Source organism: Halichoerus grypus, chromosome 14 (assembly GCF_964656455.1).
Source record: "Halichoerus grypus chromosome 14, mHalGry1.hap1.1, whole genome shotgun sequence".
NCBI lineage: Eukaryota > Metazoa > Chordata > Mammalia > Carnivora > Phocidae > Halichoerus > Halichoerus grypus.
The window spans coordinates 42,415,193-42,432,214 of record NC_135725.1 but is presented as its reverse complement, the minus strand read 5'-3'; the positions used below and the strand labels follow the sequence as shown (position 1 = coordinate 42,432,214).

General features: G+C 38.3%; 1 protein-coding gene across 1 annotated transcript in view; it reads right to left on the bottom strand.

Annotated features, from left to right (window-relative positions):
* CCDC171 (coiled-coil domain containing 171) overlaps window positions 1–17,022 on the bottom strand; it is a 312,847-nt gene that overhangs the window by 189,786 nt on the left and 106,039 nt on the right. The window contains exons 11-14 of the mRNA XM_078061217.1: window positions 15,779–15,847; window positions 4,081–4,187; window positions 2,228–2,317; window positions 982–1,182 (exon numbers count right to left, since the gene is read on the bottom strand). Of these exons, the coding sequence (XP_077917343.1) occupies window positions 982–1,182; window positions 2,228–2,317; window positions 4,081–4,187; window positions 15,779–15,847 (467 nt within the window). The remainder of the gene's footprint in view (window positions 1–981; window positions 1,183–2,227; window positions 2,318–4,080; window positions 4,188–15,778; window positions 15,848–17,022) is intronic.

Genomic DNA, 17,022 nt, shown 5'->3' with positions numbered 1-17,022 from the left:
ACACATGTTGAACCCAACCACAATGCTGTAGACATGCTGACTTTACAATACAGGCAGGCTTCTAGTTTCCTTTCCTTTAATCATTATCTGATGTGTAGAACAATTCCAGCCCCTTCATGTGGACACAATTTAAATCCCAGACTGTAAGAAGAGTGGAAAGAATGTTTCCTTTTTACTCTCTTGGCATTCATGTTCATATTTGTTGGAGTAATGAACTCAATATGCAGGACGACTCAGATAAACTGGTTCCACACTAGCTAAACTAGCTCTATATCCCATGGGTAAAAGAATATATAAGATAACAATTCCATTCACACAGGCTCATACAGAATAGAAAAGTTTTGTCATAATATTTTAAGAACTCATTAATAAATAAAAATGGATAGGCAACTCTCAAGGGCATCTAAATAAAGTTTCAATATTGTGGGACTTGTCTTCTCCTAAATTTTGGTTAATATCCTACAATTATAAAGAGTAAGGAGATTGTCTATTAAAGGAGATGTTATTCCTGTTTTGCAAATAAGAAACTAAGATGTGGACAGACTAAGCTGCGTGCCTCGTCCATATTCACAGTTTGTAAAGAGGAGCACCACAAGCCAAGTCCAGTTCTTTCTGATTACGAAAAACATATTCTTTCCACCATGTTCAGCTACTAAACTACTGAAATAAAAAATAATTTTGTCACCGGCAAATAGGCAAACTTTGAAAGGACTGTTTTAGGAGCCTCAGTGCTTGGGAAATGATGTTCTAAATAGAGAGGTGAAGCCACAGAAGCGACAGAGGGGTTAAACTCCATTACTTCTCTCCAAAATAGGATGACACCAGAGTAATGGAGTGACCGATTGTGCGGCTGGCATGAATATTTCAAAAAGAGTCGGCTCAGAACAAATCAGAGTAAAAACAGCCACTTGATGTATGTAAATTTAGAAAACTGAGATTAGTGAAGGCCTTTCCTGCCAGGCGTCCTGTCTCAGGTAATACCTCGGTATCCTTCTGGAAAGCCTGGGCAAGCTTCTGCAGTTCACTCTCCGATTGCGCTGCTCGAGCCTTTTCTTTCTCCCAACAGTGCAGCACATTCTGTAGTTCCACTTTCAACGTGCTTATGAGAGCCTCTCTGTCTGCACATTTAGTGCGTAAATGACTTAACTCTCTACTGACATCGGCCAGTTTTTCCTGAAGGTCCTGTCAGAGATGCAAAATAAAGAGACTGCATGAAGGCCGGCCAATAAAGGGATGGAGGATACAAACACAAAATACATAATGAAGACCTCCAAAGCTTTACCATAAAAGAATCACAAGCACAAGCATTTGGCTACAATGCTAAACATTACAGTAATTTATTGAATCAATTTTCTAACTATACCATTTTAGCTCAAAAGTTAGAAAAAACTGTTACGTTTTAACACTGAAACATAAAATGTTCATAAGATACCTAATTCCTAAAAGCTCTTTGAAAAGAAGTTTTCCTTTCAATTCATTATTAAAAAAAAAAAAAGAGCTTGGTAGCTCAAAATAATTTTTCATAACATGTAAATAACATTTTCAAATGAAATATTTTACATTTAATATAAGAACATTTACTTCCCAATGACTCCAAATACTAATAGAAATCTCAAGTGTGTGACAAAAATTCTGAACTATTTCTTCTTCAACCTTATTAACAAATTCTACTGAAGTATGTCCATGACAAACTCAACACGAACCAACACACAAAATTTCCAACTCGGAGACTTGCCTCGGTATCATTTTGCAAAGATGTAGTACATAAAACCAGTGCAGAAAATAAAATAAACTCTTGTCTTGGACCTTAGCCAGGTGCAGTCTCAGCCCATTACTAGGCATGATGCTCTAAAAACAATTGCTCCACCCTAAAATGATGAAAACTGACTCCAAATACTGATGTGCTTATGTAAATAAAATATGTTGAATACGTATCTGAGGCTGGGCATTAAATCTTAAATCATTTTTTGAATCTATGGTATTATAATTAAATCTGGGAAATACATCTTTCCTTTAACCAAAACAAGTTCCAACCAAGTTTTATTTTTTTAATGAAAAATACATTCTTGTTACTTTGATCAACAATAAAAAAATCAAAATTGTATCCAAATATACTTAATAAAAAATAGGGAGATACATTTTCAGATATCTCCACTTTAAAGTATTCCCTAGATAATCATATCTGTTTCTTAATACAAAAGGAAAAAGTTATTCTAAGTCATAATACCTTTATATTTTTAGTGTGAGATTCTATCTTCTGTTTGGTAGAATCAAGTTCACTCGATGCCTTTTCCTTAGCATCATTCATGCTGTTTAGCTGATAAAAGAAAATGTAAGTTACTTTTTTTATGTTTTTCAAGGGTGAGTAATTCAAAAGCTAATCTTTAAATGTTTTTTAGGCAATTACTTAAACACCAATGTTCCAATAGTGATTAAGAGTCTTGAAAAAGTCTTTCTTTTGGTTAACTATGTCATTTCTGTCACAAGTCCACATGTCTAAAAAGAAAAAGCATTCAAGCTTAAAATGTCAGTGATGTTACTGTGTTTTTACTAGATGGCTGGATAAAGGATTTCATTCTTATTGTAAACAAATACAACTTTATTCTTAAAATCCTACTGGACCAAAATGCCAAAAGCACTGGCATCTATAAGGAAAGAAAAAAAGCGCAGAGCAGAAGACTGTTCTTTCTATACATCATGAGGGTATTCGGTGGTCTCTCACTCCATATGACAACTTCAGGGTCGGTCACATGCAGTCCTACTGGGAAGGCTTGTGGCAGGTCATCAGTTGGTCCTGCTCCGCTTGTGATTTATTTTCTTTGACAGTTCATTCTTCTTTCTGTCAGACTGCTCTTTTTGCTTTCTTTGCAGCCACCCCCTTGGTCTCCCCACTGCTGTCTCTGGCACTGGTTCACAACAAAGCACATTACTAAGCCAAAGCCTGCTGAGTCGACTTTTCAACTGTGCTAAGGATCATGTGACATTCATCCTCCCAAATAACAATTCGCTGTGGGTAATATGTTCCTAGTTACCCTGCAGCTTCCAGACCTAGGCCTCAGAAGAGGTTCATAAACTACTAACAATACAGGTTGCCTTGTCTCACTAGGAAAGACTTAGCAATATTTGTTCTTTATAGAAATTTAATTATTTCAATGGTCACTTTCTTTTTGCCTTTTGAACAATACAGAGAGTATTAAGAAGACTCACTTTTCCTTCTTTGTTGACCGTGGTAAACTAAAGTAAAATAAACCTCTTCTGAAATGTGAAATACAATGATTCCGTGGCCTTGTATTATTTGAAAGAAACAAATAAACAAAAGGATAGACACTAAATTCCATGCTATGTGGCTTGTCTTTGGTTTGAACAATCTGTTGGTTGTTTTGCTAATTGTATTTCATGTAATTATTTCATACTCTCTAGTTTGACAAGAGCCAACTAAACAAACTCTTCAATTTTTAAAGCATAAATCCATAAAATATTTTAATACCCAAGAAAATTATCAACCCACACATTAAACAATACAAACGAGATGAAAAACAGAAGCAAGAGCTTTTTAATCAGCAAACCTAAAACTACCAAGCTACATCAAACAGATACTTGTTTTTGAAAACTTCTAACAACAGTCCTTTAGAGAATGAGAACTAACCTCTCTCTTGTTTTGTTAAGACTTCCATAATTTGTAGAAATCTTAACCTAAAATCTTGACAAAACCTAAATTTCCACTACCTATTCCTAATTTCCTAAAAACACGTGAACATTTAAATAGAATACATATTAACTTAGATGACTTGTGTCGTTTTTTGATTAAATTAAAGTAGATAAATTTTGAAGGCCAAGAAGTGACAAGAGTCCTCGTAACTTTGACAATAATAGGATGACTTCAGAGTTACAAAAACGTAAGTGAGACACGACTTTAGGCCACACTTAAAGAAAGAACAGTGACAGACAATTTATTATTTTTTGTATCTGTGAAGCTGTCAATTCAACATTCCCAATCTTTCTGACCTTTGTAACAAGCACAGAACCACAGTGCTGCAGGCTGAAGGCTCTAAGTGTGGAGCCAAACAGTGCAAGTGTTACCTCATTAGATGCATCTTCCAGCTTGTTCTGGTAATCTGTCAAGGTACGCCTCAAAGTCTCAAGGACAACAGAGAAGCTGGGAGGTTTATCTTTGTCCTTGTGGATGCCTAAAGAAAAATGTAAGATGAAAATATATCCTAAAGTCACAAAGAGACAAAAGCTAAGCAAACAGTAACAGAGATATTACAATTAGATAGAGCTGAAAACATGTTATGAAACATTGAGTAGAGTCTTATTCTCCAAAGTATACTGCCGTATAGCCAAGTATTAATAGCCTTTCTAAACAAGTGATCAAATTAAGTTCATAATGTATCAAGTACAAATTTATGGCTACTTCCTACCTTACCTAGGCCCATACTGTAGTTAGTAGTGAGCTCTTTTTTTTCCCCCATCTCCTAAATAACTGAAGAATTTGTACACACCTGTTATCCAACAATTAAATGAACAGTCTATATACTAACATTGTTTTGGGAAGTTACATACACTTACTTTGGTCCTTGTGTTTCTGAACAGTCAGGCCTATTTTGCTTAAATAATAATTTCTGAACCCAAGAGCACATAATTTTCTGTTATGCTTGGAAATACTCTTCAATCCTTAAAATTCTCAAGTTACAATTTGAAATAAATAATAAAAATGCTATTATCTACACAGGCCCACATCATGTTTCAATTAAAACCCTTAAAACTGATACTTATTATAAAAATATGAGTATTTCCATATTATGCCCTCAAACTATTTTAATTTAGTTGGGCCATAAGTTAGTTGAGCTAATCAAGGTCACACGGTCAAATGTAGTTCAAAAGATTAATCCAAAATCATCAAAAGTTTAGTTTTAAAAACCACTTTAAATTGATTTTTCACTGTACTTCTCTTTTACTGTTAAAAAACAAGTAGCAAATGTTAAAATATTCTATTAAAAATATTTCTCTTTTCCTCTTATAATTTCTCCCCAGCATATTTTACAATCTATTTCAATAGACAAGAAACATATTTTTAACAAGGATGATTTCAAAAAGAAGCATTCATAATATATGTTTTATTATTCATTGACTCATTCATTCAAATACTTTACTGAATTCCTACTACATACTAATCCAAGGCATAGAGGTGAATAAGATTGGTGTAGTCTCTGTCCTCAGAGAATTTACAGTCTAAAAAGAGGAGGAAAGAGGGGCACCTGGGTGGCTCAGTCATTTGGGTGTCCAACTCTTGATTTCGGCTCAGGTCATGATCTCTAGGTCATGGGATCGAGCCTCAGCGCAGAGTCTGCTTGTCCCTCTCCCTCTGCTCTCCCCCCACCCCCACCTTGCACATGCTTTTGCTCTATCTCTAAAATAAATAAACAAAATCTTAAAAAAAAAAAAAGAGGAACGATAGTAAACAAATAATTACATGAGATCATTTATCCATTCTTCATGTATTCAACTGCTAGAACTTTGGGAGGATAGGGAAGAAGGCAATAATAAAGGAAAAAACAAAGAAAGAAAGGAAGGCAGGAAGGAAGGAAAAATTTTGGTTAATGATAGACTAATTTTATCTCAGAGTACTGGTGATATTTAGTGTTTTAATCTTGGACAAAATGTTACTAATAAATTTACTACACTCATCCAGGTATAATTTAAACACTATCTTAAGTGTGGGCTCACCTCAGATTTTCTTAAACAGAAGAAGAATATTTAACCAAAAAACCAGAAGTAATATGGAAGCAACACATATCCCAGCTAGGCAAAAAGAAAAAAAAAAAGACACTGCTCTGAGCCATGATAATGGAGGAGACAGTACTCTTTGTAATTACTATGAGTTAGAAAGACAATTCATTAAAAATTTTATTAAAGGTCTTACCAAATATATTTTTTTTTAAATTGCTCTTGCACAAGATAAAAAAAAATGTATAATTCTTTTCTTTTGCTACTACACAAGTAGGCCATGAATAAATCATCCAAGGACACTCGGGAAATCTGCTGGCTTTTACAATAAGGGAGAAAGCTTCCTGTTAGAAATTCAGAAGAATAAAACCATTTTAATATGAGTGTTAAAGGGTAAGGGGACAAAATGCCCTGTCCTTACTGACCCATGCATATTATTATATTCTACATAAAATAAAGTTTCTTTGTTTGAAAATGTTTATACAATAAAGTTTAGTTGAAGTACAAAGTATGCTTTAAGTCTTATCCACATCCATTATAAAAATTCTTATAAATGGAAACATGGAAAAATGCTTATAAATAAGAAGAAAGGGTCACTAGGACTCAGGACCTTATTGATAATTTGATTTAATCTAAAATATCCTAACCCCTGAATATTACAAGAAACAATAACCTATTAATGATCTCAAAGAAAGCTCTAAAAATTCACAGATGAAGAGCAATGAAAATAATTTGAAAAGTGGTCATAAATGGCTTTTCAAAGGTCAAAGTCCAAATGAAGAACAGAATGTGTTAGAACACTTTATATTTCAAAATACCAACTCAAAACCTTCCAACTTTCCCTATACTTAAATGTTTCAGTACCTGGAGGCCAACCTATACTTTCCCATCACTGCTACCTGTTTCAATCTCTCTCACTCACTTTTAATATTAAAAGTACATTTCAACTCTGGGTTTGCCTTGGCAAATCTTTTGTTTTTGTTTTTGTTTTTGTTTTTTAAGATTTTATTTATTTATTTGACAGAGAGATAGCGAGAGGAGGAACATAAGCAGGGGGAGTGGGAGAGGGAGAAGCAGGCTTCCCACCAAGGAGGGAGCCCAATGTGGGGCTCGATCTTAGGACCCTGGGATCATGACCTGAGCCGAAGGCAGACACTTAACGACTGAGCCACCAGGCGCCCCTTTGTTTTTGTTTTTGAGAATTTTCACATTTTATTTTGTATTTGTACTCGACATCATAACACATTAAATATAAAAGTATATGTATGTGTATCCATATCATAACCAGTGAATGTTTTATTATTTATAGTGATATTCTCTTCTGGTATGTATCATGATTTTATTTTTCAGACAATTTAAGCATTATTATCTTTTGTGATTTGAAGCAAATGACCTGAATCTGATTCTGATGAACAATTCTACTCAGGTTGTGGTATAATTATTTGGCTAAAAAGGCCAACCTCAACTGGCAGTGCTTCTGACCAGAGAAGGTTTTTGGGGAAGAATGAATTTTCCATCCTGTTTGGGACTAATCAATCTCTTGTCAAGGGTATATCTTTCTTTCATGATCTCATGGTAGATTAGAAACTGCTATGCTAATATAGAGCACTCAATTTCTATGTTTCTTAGGTATATACTTACCTAGAACGATTACATAAAGGCAAATCTTTTTTTGAATGAGTAGCCCACAGCAGAGAGGGAGGTAGGAGAAATGGTTCCAAGCCCTCGATTTAAATGTTTTCTTTTAAACAAGCTCAAAAGCTAAATATTTTCACATGACCCAAATAAACCACTGTTTCTCAAGCTGGTTTTCATTAACCTATAATTCCACAGTAGAAACAGTAAGTTGTGATGAATAAGGTTAAGTCTATCTCTTCAACTTTTTCAAACATTCTCTTATCTACTTCAGTTTCCTGCAAGACCCCAAAAGGGGAGAATTATTAAGAAATAATGGAGGGGGCACCTGGGTGGCTCAGTCAGTTAAGCATCTGCCTTTGGTTCAGGTCATGATCCTGGGATCCTGGGATAGAGCCCGGTGTCGGGCTCCCTGCAGGGAGTCTGCTTCTCCCTCTACCCTTCCCTCCTGCTAGTGATCTCTCTCTCTCTCTCTCGCTCTCAAATAAATAAATAAATAAAATCTTTAAAAAAAAAAAAAAGAGGGGCACCTGGGTGGCTCAGATGGTTAAGCATCTGCCTTCGGCTCAAGTCCTGATCCCAGGGGCCTGGGATCGAGCCCCACGTCGGGCTCCTGGCTCAGTGGGGAGCCTGCTTCTCCCTCTCCCTCTGCCTCTCCCCTGCTCATGCTCTCTCTCTCTCTCTCTATCTCTGTGTCTCAAATGAATAAACAAAATCTTAAAAAAAAAAAAAAAAGAAAGAAAGAAAGAATGGAGAGACAACAGAAGACAAAAGACTGAGATTTTTTTAAGAATACATATGTGTGGGGTGCCTGGGTGGCTCAGTTGGTTAAGCGACTGCCTTTGGCTCAGGTCATGATCCTGGAGTCCCAGGATTGAGTCCCGCATCGGGCTCCCTGCTCAGCAGGGAGTCTGCTTCTCCCTCTGACCTCCTCCCTCTCATGCTCCCTCTCTATCATTCTCTTTCTCTCAATAAATAAATAAAAATCTTTAAAAAAAAAAAGAATACATATGTGTATGTATGTGTGTATATATGTATATATACATACATATAGAACATGGGTAGTCATGTTCAACCTCAGAATAGGAAAAAAAAACATGTTGTTTAATGTGGATTTTTAATCACATAGTAAGACACAGAAAATAACATTCAAATGGGTTTTATCTTCACCTAAGAAAACCTAAACATTTAATACATTGATGACCAAGAAAATTCCCTTTTCACTCCAAAAGCATTAAATATAAACATTTTGTTGGCAGTTATGCTTTTCAAACTGAGACTACATTCTGCATATTAATTTGTTTTACTCACTGAGATCATAAACAAACATCTTCCTTATCTTGTAAACACAGGTACCCATTCTGGAGTTTTTAAGGAAAATGACTTCTAACTTTTCTAACATATGGAGAGTATTTATTATGTAAGTCTTGTTCACCCACCCCCTAACTATGTCTCCAGGGAAAGTAAAAAAACAAAAAACAAAAAACAAGAAAACACTTTCTTTAGCAATGTTTGAGAAATGTATTGGTGAGGGGAGCCCCAGCGTCCTTGGTGAGCTAGCTCTGTGTGGCTCAATAAGCTTTGTGAGCAGAGATAACAGCTATCAAGCTGGGTTCCCTGAATTCAGTGAGGATGATGGGATCTGGGTGACAAAGGCCAAGTGGCAGTACTTAACTTCCAGAAACAAAATGGACATGGTCGTCATAACAAAATCAAAGCAGTAAACAAAATGGTTTTACCCACAGAGATCACTGGTGCTGGCTAACTGATCATGGTGTTCATAGGACTAAAATAGATAGGCACTCTACCTAAATGTTATCTGATTTGTATAAGTAGAACAACTTAGGTCTCATTACCAGAGGTAGAACTTAAATCAACACAGAAAAGAGTCTTGGCTCTCAATTATCAGACTTGAGCTAGTTCACAGACCCAGTATCTCTTGAATAAACAGGAGGGGTTCCCTTTGGAAACCCTAACATACTGCCAGAAGATCATACTGTAAATCTTCCTCCTCACCTTCCTCAAAGAAATGTGCAACCATTTACCAAGGTGACTATGCACTGGAGAAAGGGGTTAATCACTGGGATAGCTGGGCACTGGATCTGAGCTGACACTAATTCCTACAGAACTAACATGCTATTGTGGTTCACTAGTTAAGGGGGGAGCTTACAGAAATCAGGAGATTGACTGAGTTTTGGCTAAGTTTCTATCACCAGTGGGCCCAGTAGGTACCTGAACCCACCTTATTTCCCTGGTTTGGAATGCAGAACTAAGAAAAGACAAATGCAGAAACTGGCACCCTATCCATACTGGTTACCTGACCCATGGAGTGGAGGATTGACAGAGGAAAACCAAATAGAAAAAAAGCAAGTGGAAGTCACTAGAATTTTACCTACCAAAATAGTAAGTCAAAAGTAATGCCACCTTTCTGGAGAGATTGCAGAGATCAGTGCCATTGGGAAGGGCTTAAAAGATATAGGGGTGGTGATTCCAACCACATCAGCATTCATCTCATCCACCTAGCTTGTGCAGGATACAGATGAATCTTAGGGAATGACAGTGAATTACTGTAAGCATAATTACATGTGATTCCAATTGCAGCTGCAGTTGAAGATGTAGTTCCATTGTTGGAACAGGTCAATACATTTCCCAGCAATTGGAATGAAGCTATTTCTTCCATCTTTTTAGTAAAAACTACCAAAACAATTTCCTTCAACTGTCAGGCCAGCAATATACCTTCATAGCTTTACCTCAGAGCTATATCAACTCCAGCAGAATCTAGTCTATAGAAATCTTGATCAACTTTCCATTCCAAAAGACCTCACAAGTTCTACTTAGCTCTCTACCAAGTTGATGACAGCATTCTGACGGCTCAAGCTCCCGCAGGTCAAGTTTGGCAGGTCCTCATAGAATCACAGTGTAAACTTTTGGGGTATCAGAACAAAGCAAGTCATCCTATACAGATAACTCTTCTCCTCTTGAGAATCAAGCTTTGGTCCTCAGCAGATAATACATTCATGGCCACCAATTTACCATGAGACCTGAATTGCCCATCATAAAATCATTACTGTCTAATCCACCAATCCATAAATTTGGGCATGCACAACAGCACTCTATCATCAAGTGAAAGTGGTCTATACAAAACTGGATTCAAACAAATCCTGAAGGCATAATTAAGTTACATGAGCAAATAGTCCAGATTCGAATGGGCCCTATGCCTGTTATATTGCCTCCCCTCTTAATCCACAACCTGAATCCATGGAAGGTTCCCTATGACCTGTTGACTAATGGAAGAAATGGGCTCAGTATATAGAAGGTTCTGTATATGCTGACTCTAATTAAAAGTAAACAGTTGCAACACTATAACCCCACTCAAGGGTGGCCCTGAAGGACAGCGATGAAGTGAAATCTTGCCAGTAGTCAGGCAAGTAATGGACCTGTCATTTCACCTGGAATGAGAAATGACCAAAAGTACAAATGTACACCCATGTGTGGGTAGTAGCTAACATTTAACAAAAATGGTCAGGGACTCGAAAAGAACACAACTGGAAAATCGGTAGCAAGGTGATACGGGCAAGAGTATGTGGACAGACCTCTCCAAATGGGCACTGTGCCCAGAACAATCAGTAGAAGAGGATCTTAATAATCAGGAGGACAAGATGAGGCATTCTGTGGCTATTACCTAGCATCTCTTCCCAGCCACCTTTGTCCTTACCACCTTTGTTTTCCTTACAACAAAAGAGTCATGGCAGCAAGGATGGAGGGAATACATGGGCTCAGCAACACAGACATCCATTCACCACGACTGATAGGATTACAACCCCTGTTGTATGCAAAATCTATCAATAGCAAAGACAGTGAACCCATGATATGACACCATCTCTAGGGCCTGGTGGCAAGTTGATTATACTAAGTCACTTCCATCATGGAAGGAGCAATGTTTCATTCTTACTACAGTAGACACTAACTCTGGGTATAGATTTTCCTTCCCTGACCATAGTATTTCTGCTGAAATCACCATCTGTGAATTTACAAGACATCTTATTCATAATTACATAATCCACATAGCATTCCTTCTAACCAGGGAACTCAATTTATAGCGAATAAAATATGGAAATGGCCTCATTTCACTAATGTTCTGTGATAAAAGTTAATAGACCAGGGGCACCTCAGTCATTGAGCATGAGACTTTTGATCTTGGGGTTGTGAGTTCAAGACCCATGTTGGGTACAGAGATTACTTAAAAATAAAATATTAAAAAAAAAAGTTAATAGACCAGTAATTTCACTTCTGGGTGTATATTTAAAAGAACTGAAAGCAAGGTCTGAAGAGATATTTCCATGTTTATAGGAGGACTATTCATAATAGCCAAAAGGTAGAAGTGATCCAAAGGTCCTCAACAGATAAACAAAATGTAAATATTATTCAGCCTCAAAAAGGAAGGATTCCTGTCACATGCTATAACATGAATGAAACTTGAGGTCCTTGTGCTAGGTGAAATAAGCCAATCACAAAAAGACCAATACTATATGATTCCACTATAAGAGGTATCTAAAGTAGTCAAATTCATACAAACTGAAAGTAGAATGGTGGTTACTACAGGCTAAGAGTAAGGGGAGGAGGGGATACGATGGTTAGTTTTATGCATAAACTTCATTGGGACACAGATATTCAGTTACACATTTTTTCTGGATGGGTCTATGAGGATGTTTCTGGATGAGACTGACATTTGCATCAGCAGACTGAGAAAGCAGATTACCCTCCCCAGAGCAGATGCGCCTCATCCAATCCACTGGAGGTCTGAATAGAATAAAAGGCCAAATAAGAAGGAATTCTTTCTCTCTGCCTGATTGTCTTCAAGTTGAGACATTGGTCTTCTCCTGCCTTTTGACTCAGACTTCGCCTGGAACTTACACCAGCAGCTCTCCTGGTTCTCAGCACTTCAAAATCAAACTGGAACTATACCATCAATCCTCCTGCGTCTCCAGCTTGCCAGCTGCAGGTGTTGGATTTCTTAGCCTTCATAATTGTGTGATTAATTAATGATCCCATTAGAGGATGTTGAGCACTCTTACTGAAGTCACTTCCTTGGATTTTGCAAACTGAAACAACAAGCATGATGAAGTAGGCCAATTTTGGTTTGTAAGGGAGGTGAAAGAAGTAAGCGAGAAGTGGATTGGGAGGTGAGAGAAGTAAGCTAGAAGAATTGGGCAAATGACACCGAAGGAGACCTGTGTGCCGCTCTTATAAGCATCCTCAGCTTCTCAGTGACCCATAAATCTCCAGTTAAAAGGTACCAGCCATGAGGTTCACAAGAACAATTAAAATTCTCAGGATGATATCAGATCTAGACCACAGTCCTTTATTAAAGAAGTAAAGAAGGAGAGAGAGGAAAAGTCCAATTTATTGTCCTGATCATCCTAAGAGCCGTCCCTGAGACTGCCCAATTCCTGGGTGATATATATATATATACACCTAAAGGCATCAAAGGCTGTTGCTATTATTTCCCAGGGTCCTCTCCAATAGAAAGAAAAAGAACACCTCTAGAGTATTACAAATGATTTCCTCAAGGAAGGAAAGGTTGAAGAAGGTCAGAGGGCTCTCAGTCAACACGAAAGTCAACCACCCTGAGGAGGATCCAAGACTGAGCCACAAGAAAAACTTTCCTTCAGGAACCTAAGGAAAGAAAAGTTACATTCTATATGTTTGCTAACATCCTCAGGCAGAGGTGAAACTGTATTAGAAGAAACACTCCAGGCAAAAAGGGTTCAAAGTGGGAAAGGATTTCTCCCCATACACACCCTACTAGAAGAATTTTCACCAGAAAAGAAATGAGATATGAACAGCTGTTGTGCTCCAATTTCAGTAGGAAGCAGAACTAGGAAATAAATGTCCCTGTTCAAGCAAATTGAGACTATCTTGCCCAATGATAGTAGATAATCCAGGTGGCATTTCTATGGCCCATGTAAGATTGTACATCTTTTCCACTTAAGGTCAATCTTCCTGATGACTCCGTATGGATTGCTACCCAAAAGGCTGCTATAATTTGGACTCCACGACTACCTTTATAACCTCAAAAATTAAAATGCAAAATAGACTTTTGACTTGATATTAATTCATTCACACTTTTATTCATTAATATTCAACAAATATTTGCTGAGTGACTGCTTTATGCAAGGAATGATCTAGCTGCTTAAAGTACATTAGTAAATAAAAGGGACAGAGATCCTTGCCCTCTTGGAGCTTAGATATTGTGGGGATTAATTTTATGTGTCAACTGGACTGGGCTAAGGGATGCCCAGATAGCTGGCAAACATTTCTGGGTGTGTCTGTGAAGGTGTTTCTGAAAGAAATTAGCATTTCAATCAGTAGACTAAGTAAAGAAGATCTGCCCTCACCAGAGTGGTGAGGCAACCTATTGCCTCCCTATCCCCCCATCACAGACAAAATGGTGGAAGGAGGACAAATTCTCTCTTTCTTCTTGAGCTGGGTCTTCCATCTCCTCCTTCGGACCCCGGGAGCCGCGAGGTTCTCAGGTCTTTGGATTCAGACTGAATTACATCACTGGTTTTCCTGGGTCTTCAGTCTGCAGATGACAGGTCATGGGATTGCCCAGCCTCTATAACCACGGCAGCCATTCCTACATCTATCCTACTGGTTCTGCTTCTTCAGAGAATTCTGACTAACACAGATAAAATAAATGCACCGTGTAGTGTGTTAGAAATGTTGGACAGCAGCAAGTGCTCGGGGAAGAAAAAAAGTAGAGCAGAAAAGGGAAAGAGGTAGTGAGACAAGTGGCATGGGAATGAGTAGCGGGTAAGCTTCATGGAGGTGAGATCTGAGCATAGATTTTCAAAGACAAGAGAGGGGTGCCTGGCTGGCTCAGTCAGTAGAGCATGTGACTCTTGATCTCAGGGTTGTGAGTTCAAGCCCCACATTGGGGGCAGAGATTACTTAAAAAAATTAAAAAACCTTTAAAAATTTTTTTAAAATAAATAAAATAAAAAGACGAGAGAGAGAGAGAGCCATGCAGACACATCTAAGTGAGGAACTTTCCAGGTGGAAAGAATGGCCAGCACAAAGGCCCCCGAGGCAAGAGCATGCTTGGTGTGCTCAAGAAACAACAGGAGGCCAGAGGGGCCGAAACAGAGAGAGGTACAAGGGGACGTCAAAGGGGTGATAAAGGATAGGGGCAGACCACATTGGGTCTTGCAAGCCATTGCTAGCACTTTGGCTTCTACGCTTAGTGAAATGCAGAGCCCAAGAAGATTTAAAGCAAAGGAATAACATGCTCTCACTTGGGTTTTCAAATGATCATTCTGGTGGCTACAGAGAAAACAGACTGCAGGGGGAGCAGGGGGGAAGGAGAGAACAGGGAGTCAGAGAGAGCAGTGTTGGAAGCACTAGGAAACAAGGTGTGAACTATCACACTGATCACCCTCGAGAAAATCCCGGTAAATCCTCTAAGTAAATAAATTCCTGAAGGTCTTACACTAACTGAAACTTTGCCTCATCTGCGACACGAAGATAAGCGGGGGGGTTATTGTTGCTTCACAAACATTTACCGTGGAAGACCACCAAGGCTGAAGAAGATGGGGAAGAGAATAGCTGGCAGCTACGATCAGCTCGGGACTAAAATTCATCCAAGAAAATAATTTTCATTCATCCCATTTTAAAAAGCAAGTAAAAACAAAAACAAACAAAAAATTGCAACCATCTACCATGGATTGCTTTTCCTGAATTGGAGAGTAGATACAGAGCGTATCTTGAACTGAAAGGGAGGACGAGCTAATAAAAGGAAGTAAAGCACTGTTTGCCTACTGGCCATACTGCAGAGCCGAGGATCTCTCTGGAAAACCTTTCTGGAGGTAACTGAATTAATTTTGTAACAAATTCTAAGGCTGCCCTATCATCACATGGTAACACCCCGTTCCTATTTGAAATAGACTTTTTCTCAAAAACATATATACTGTGAGATGTATACATGTTTCTATCACACAGGCACACAAGGTAAGTTAGCCTAGGGTAAGTTTTTACATGACTTTATTTGTGAGGAACAAAATATTTGTTCATCTTCGTGGAGTGAAGCCAGGCCTGACACGGCAGACAATCTTAATTGCGCAGGTTCTTCCATAAAATATTAAGCAATGAAGCTTATTATTTATAGCCCTCCATGAAGTAATAAAACCCCACCCTGACTGTAAGCAGAAAGGGAGTCCATTAGGGTTTTACACAGCTGTCTCGTGGAAGCCCAGGGCCAGAGGGAAATCGGGTCCTAAGCAGCCCGGGTGCATCAGGAAGAGAGATGGCACACTCTGAAGAGTTCATCAGAAGAGAATTTCATCAAGGTATTTCCAGAAGTGACAGGTTTTGTTAAATTATTTTAACCAACAATGTTTTGCTTGTAAAGGCTGACCTCTATAGACTGCATGATCTGGGCTCCTCTGCCCTCTGCCTCCCGGTTGGATTTGGACAGTGAGTGCACCTGCAGGAGATTAAGAGGGTGGAAGAAGAAAGAAGGAAAAGGGAAGAAAAGAATGTCAAGGTATTTATTTCCTCTGTTCCCCCTGCTCCAGTGCATTCCCCATTTTTTAGCAGCCATAGCTCTCGTCAGGCAGGTCCTCTTCCACAAGTGTGGCTCGTATTGGACTATGGTGACAATGTGCCCTCCACTGCATGCTGTAGGCTCAGGTGTGGTATTGGTTTTCCACTCTGGCTTGTTCTTGCTGTCTTATCCTACCTTTTTTTTTTTTAAGATTTATTTATTTGAGAGAGCACGTGCACACGAGTGGGGGGAGGGCAGAGGGCGAGCATCTCAAGCAGACTCCCCACTGAGCGCAGAGCCTGATGCGGGGCTCAATCCCATGACCCATGAGATCATGACCTGAGCCGAAACCAAGAGTCGGATGCCTAACTGACTGAACGCCCCTGTCTTATCCTATCTTATTGGTTCTCTTATCCTGTCCACATTTCCATAAATATCTTGATTAAATTCTCTCAGAGAGTGCCATCTCTTCCTGCTGGACGCTGCCTGACACGCTTACCTGCTTGAGACCCGATTTCACTCTGGCCCTGGGCTTCCATTAAACAGATCAGAGAAGAATGTTTCTTGGTGGGTGGAAGAGTGAATAACCAGTACCATATGGAAACAAAAACCACCCTACAGCAATACAAAAATCACTAATTCAACATACAGTCCCTTTTCCAGAAACACTTTCTCTATAATATATAGGCTGTGCCTATATATGGGAAGCTAGGAGTTTAAAAAGGATGGTTACTAAAAGATGAAAAGAAAAAGAAAAACTTTAAGAGTCTTCTTCTATAGGCTTAGCAATAGCCTGTGAGTTGCTTTATCAACTATTTCATTCTAAAATTCAAAAGAGATGTGGCATTATTTTTATTTTTTTGAATTCAGCTCTGAAGAAATATTTAAAATAACACTGAAGTATAAGATATACTATGATAATAATTTAACAATTTTTAAAATTCCTAACACCATTAAGCAATGACACATCTCAATAATAAAACAGTGCCGTTGCAAAAGAAAATTTTATCCTCCAAAGCTTTAGCAAATATAATTGAACACTGGATTCTATATTTTTTATGTCACCCTTATACACCTTGGTTTTTCCACAGTAACAAACCCCGAAACACTAATGC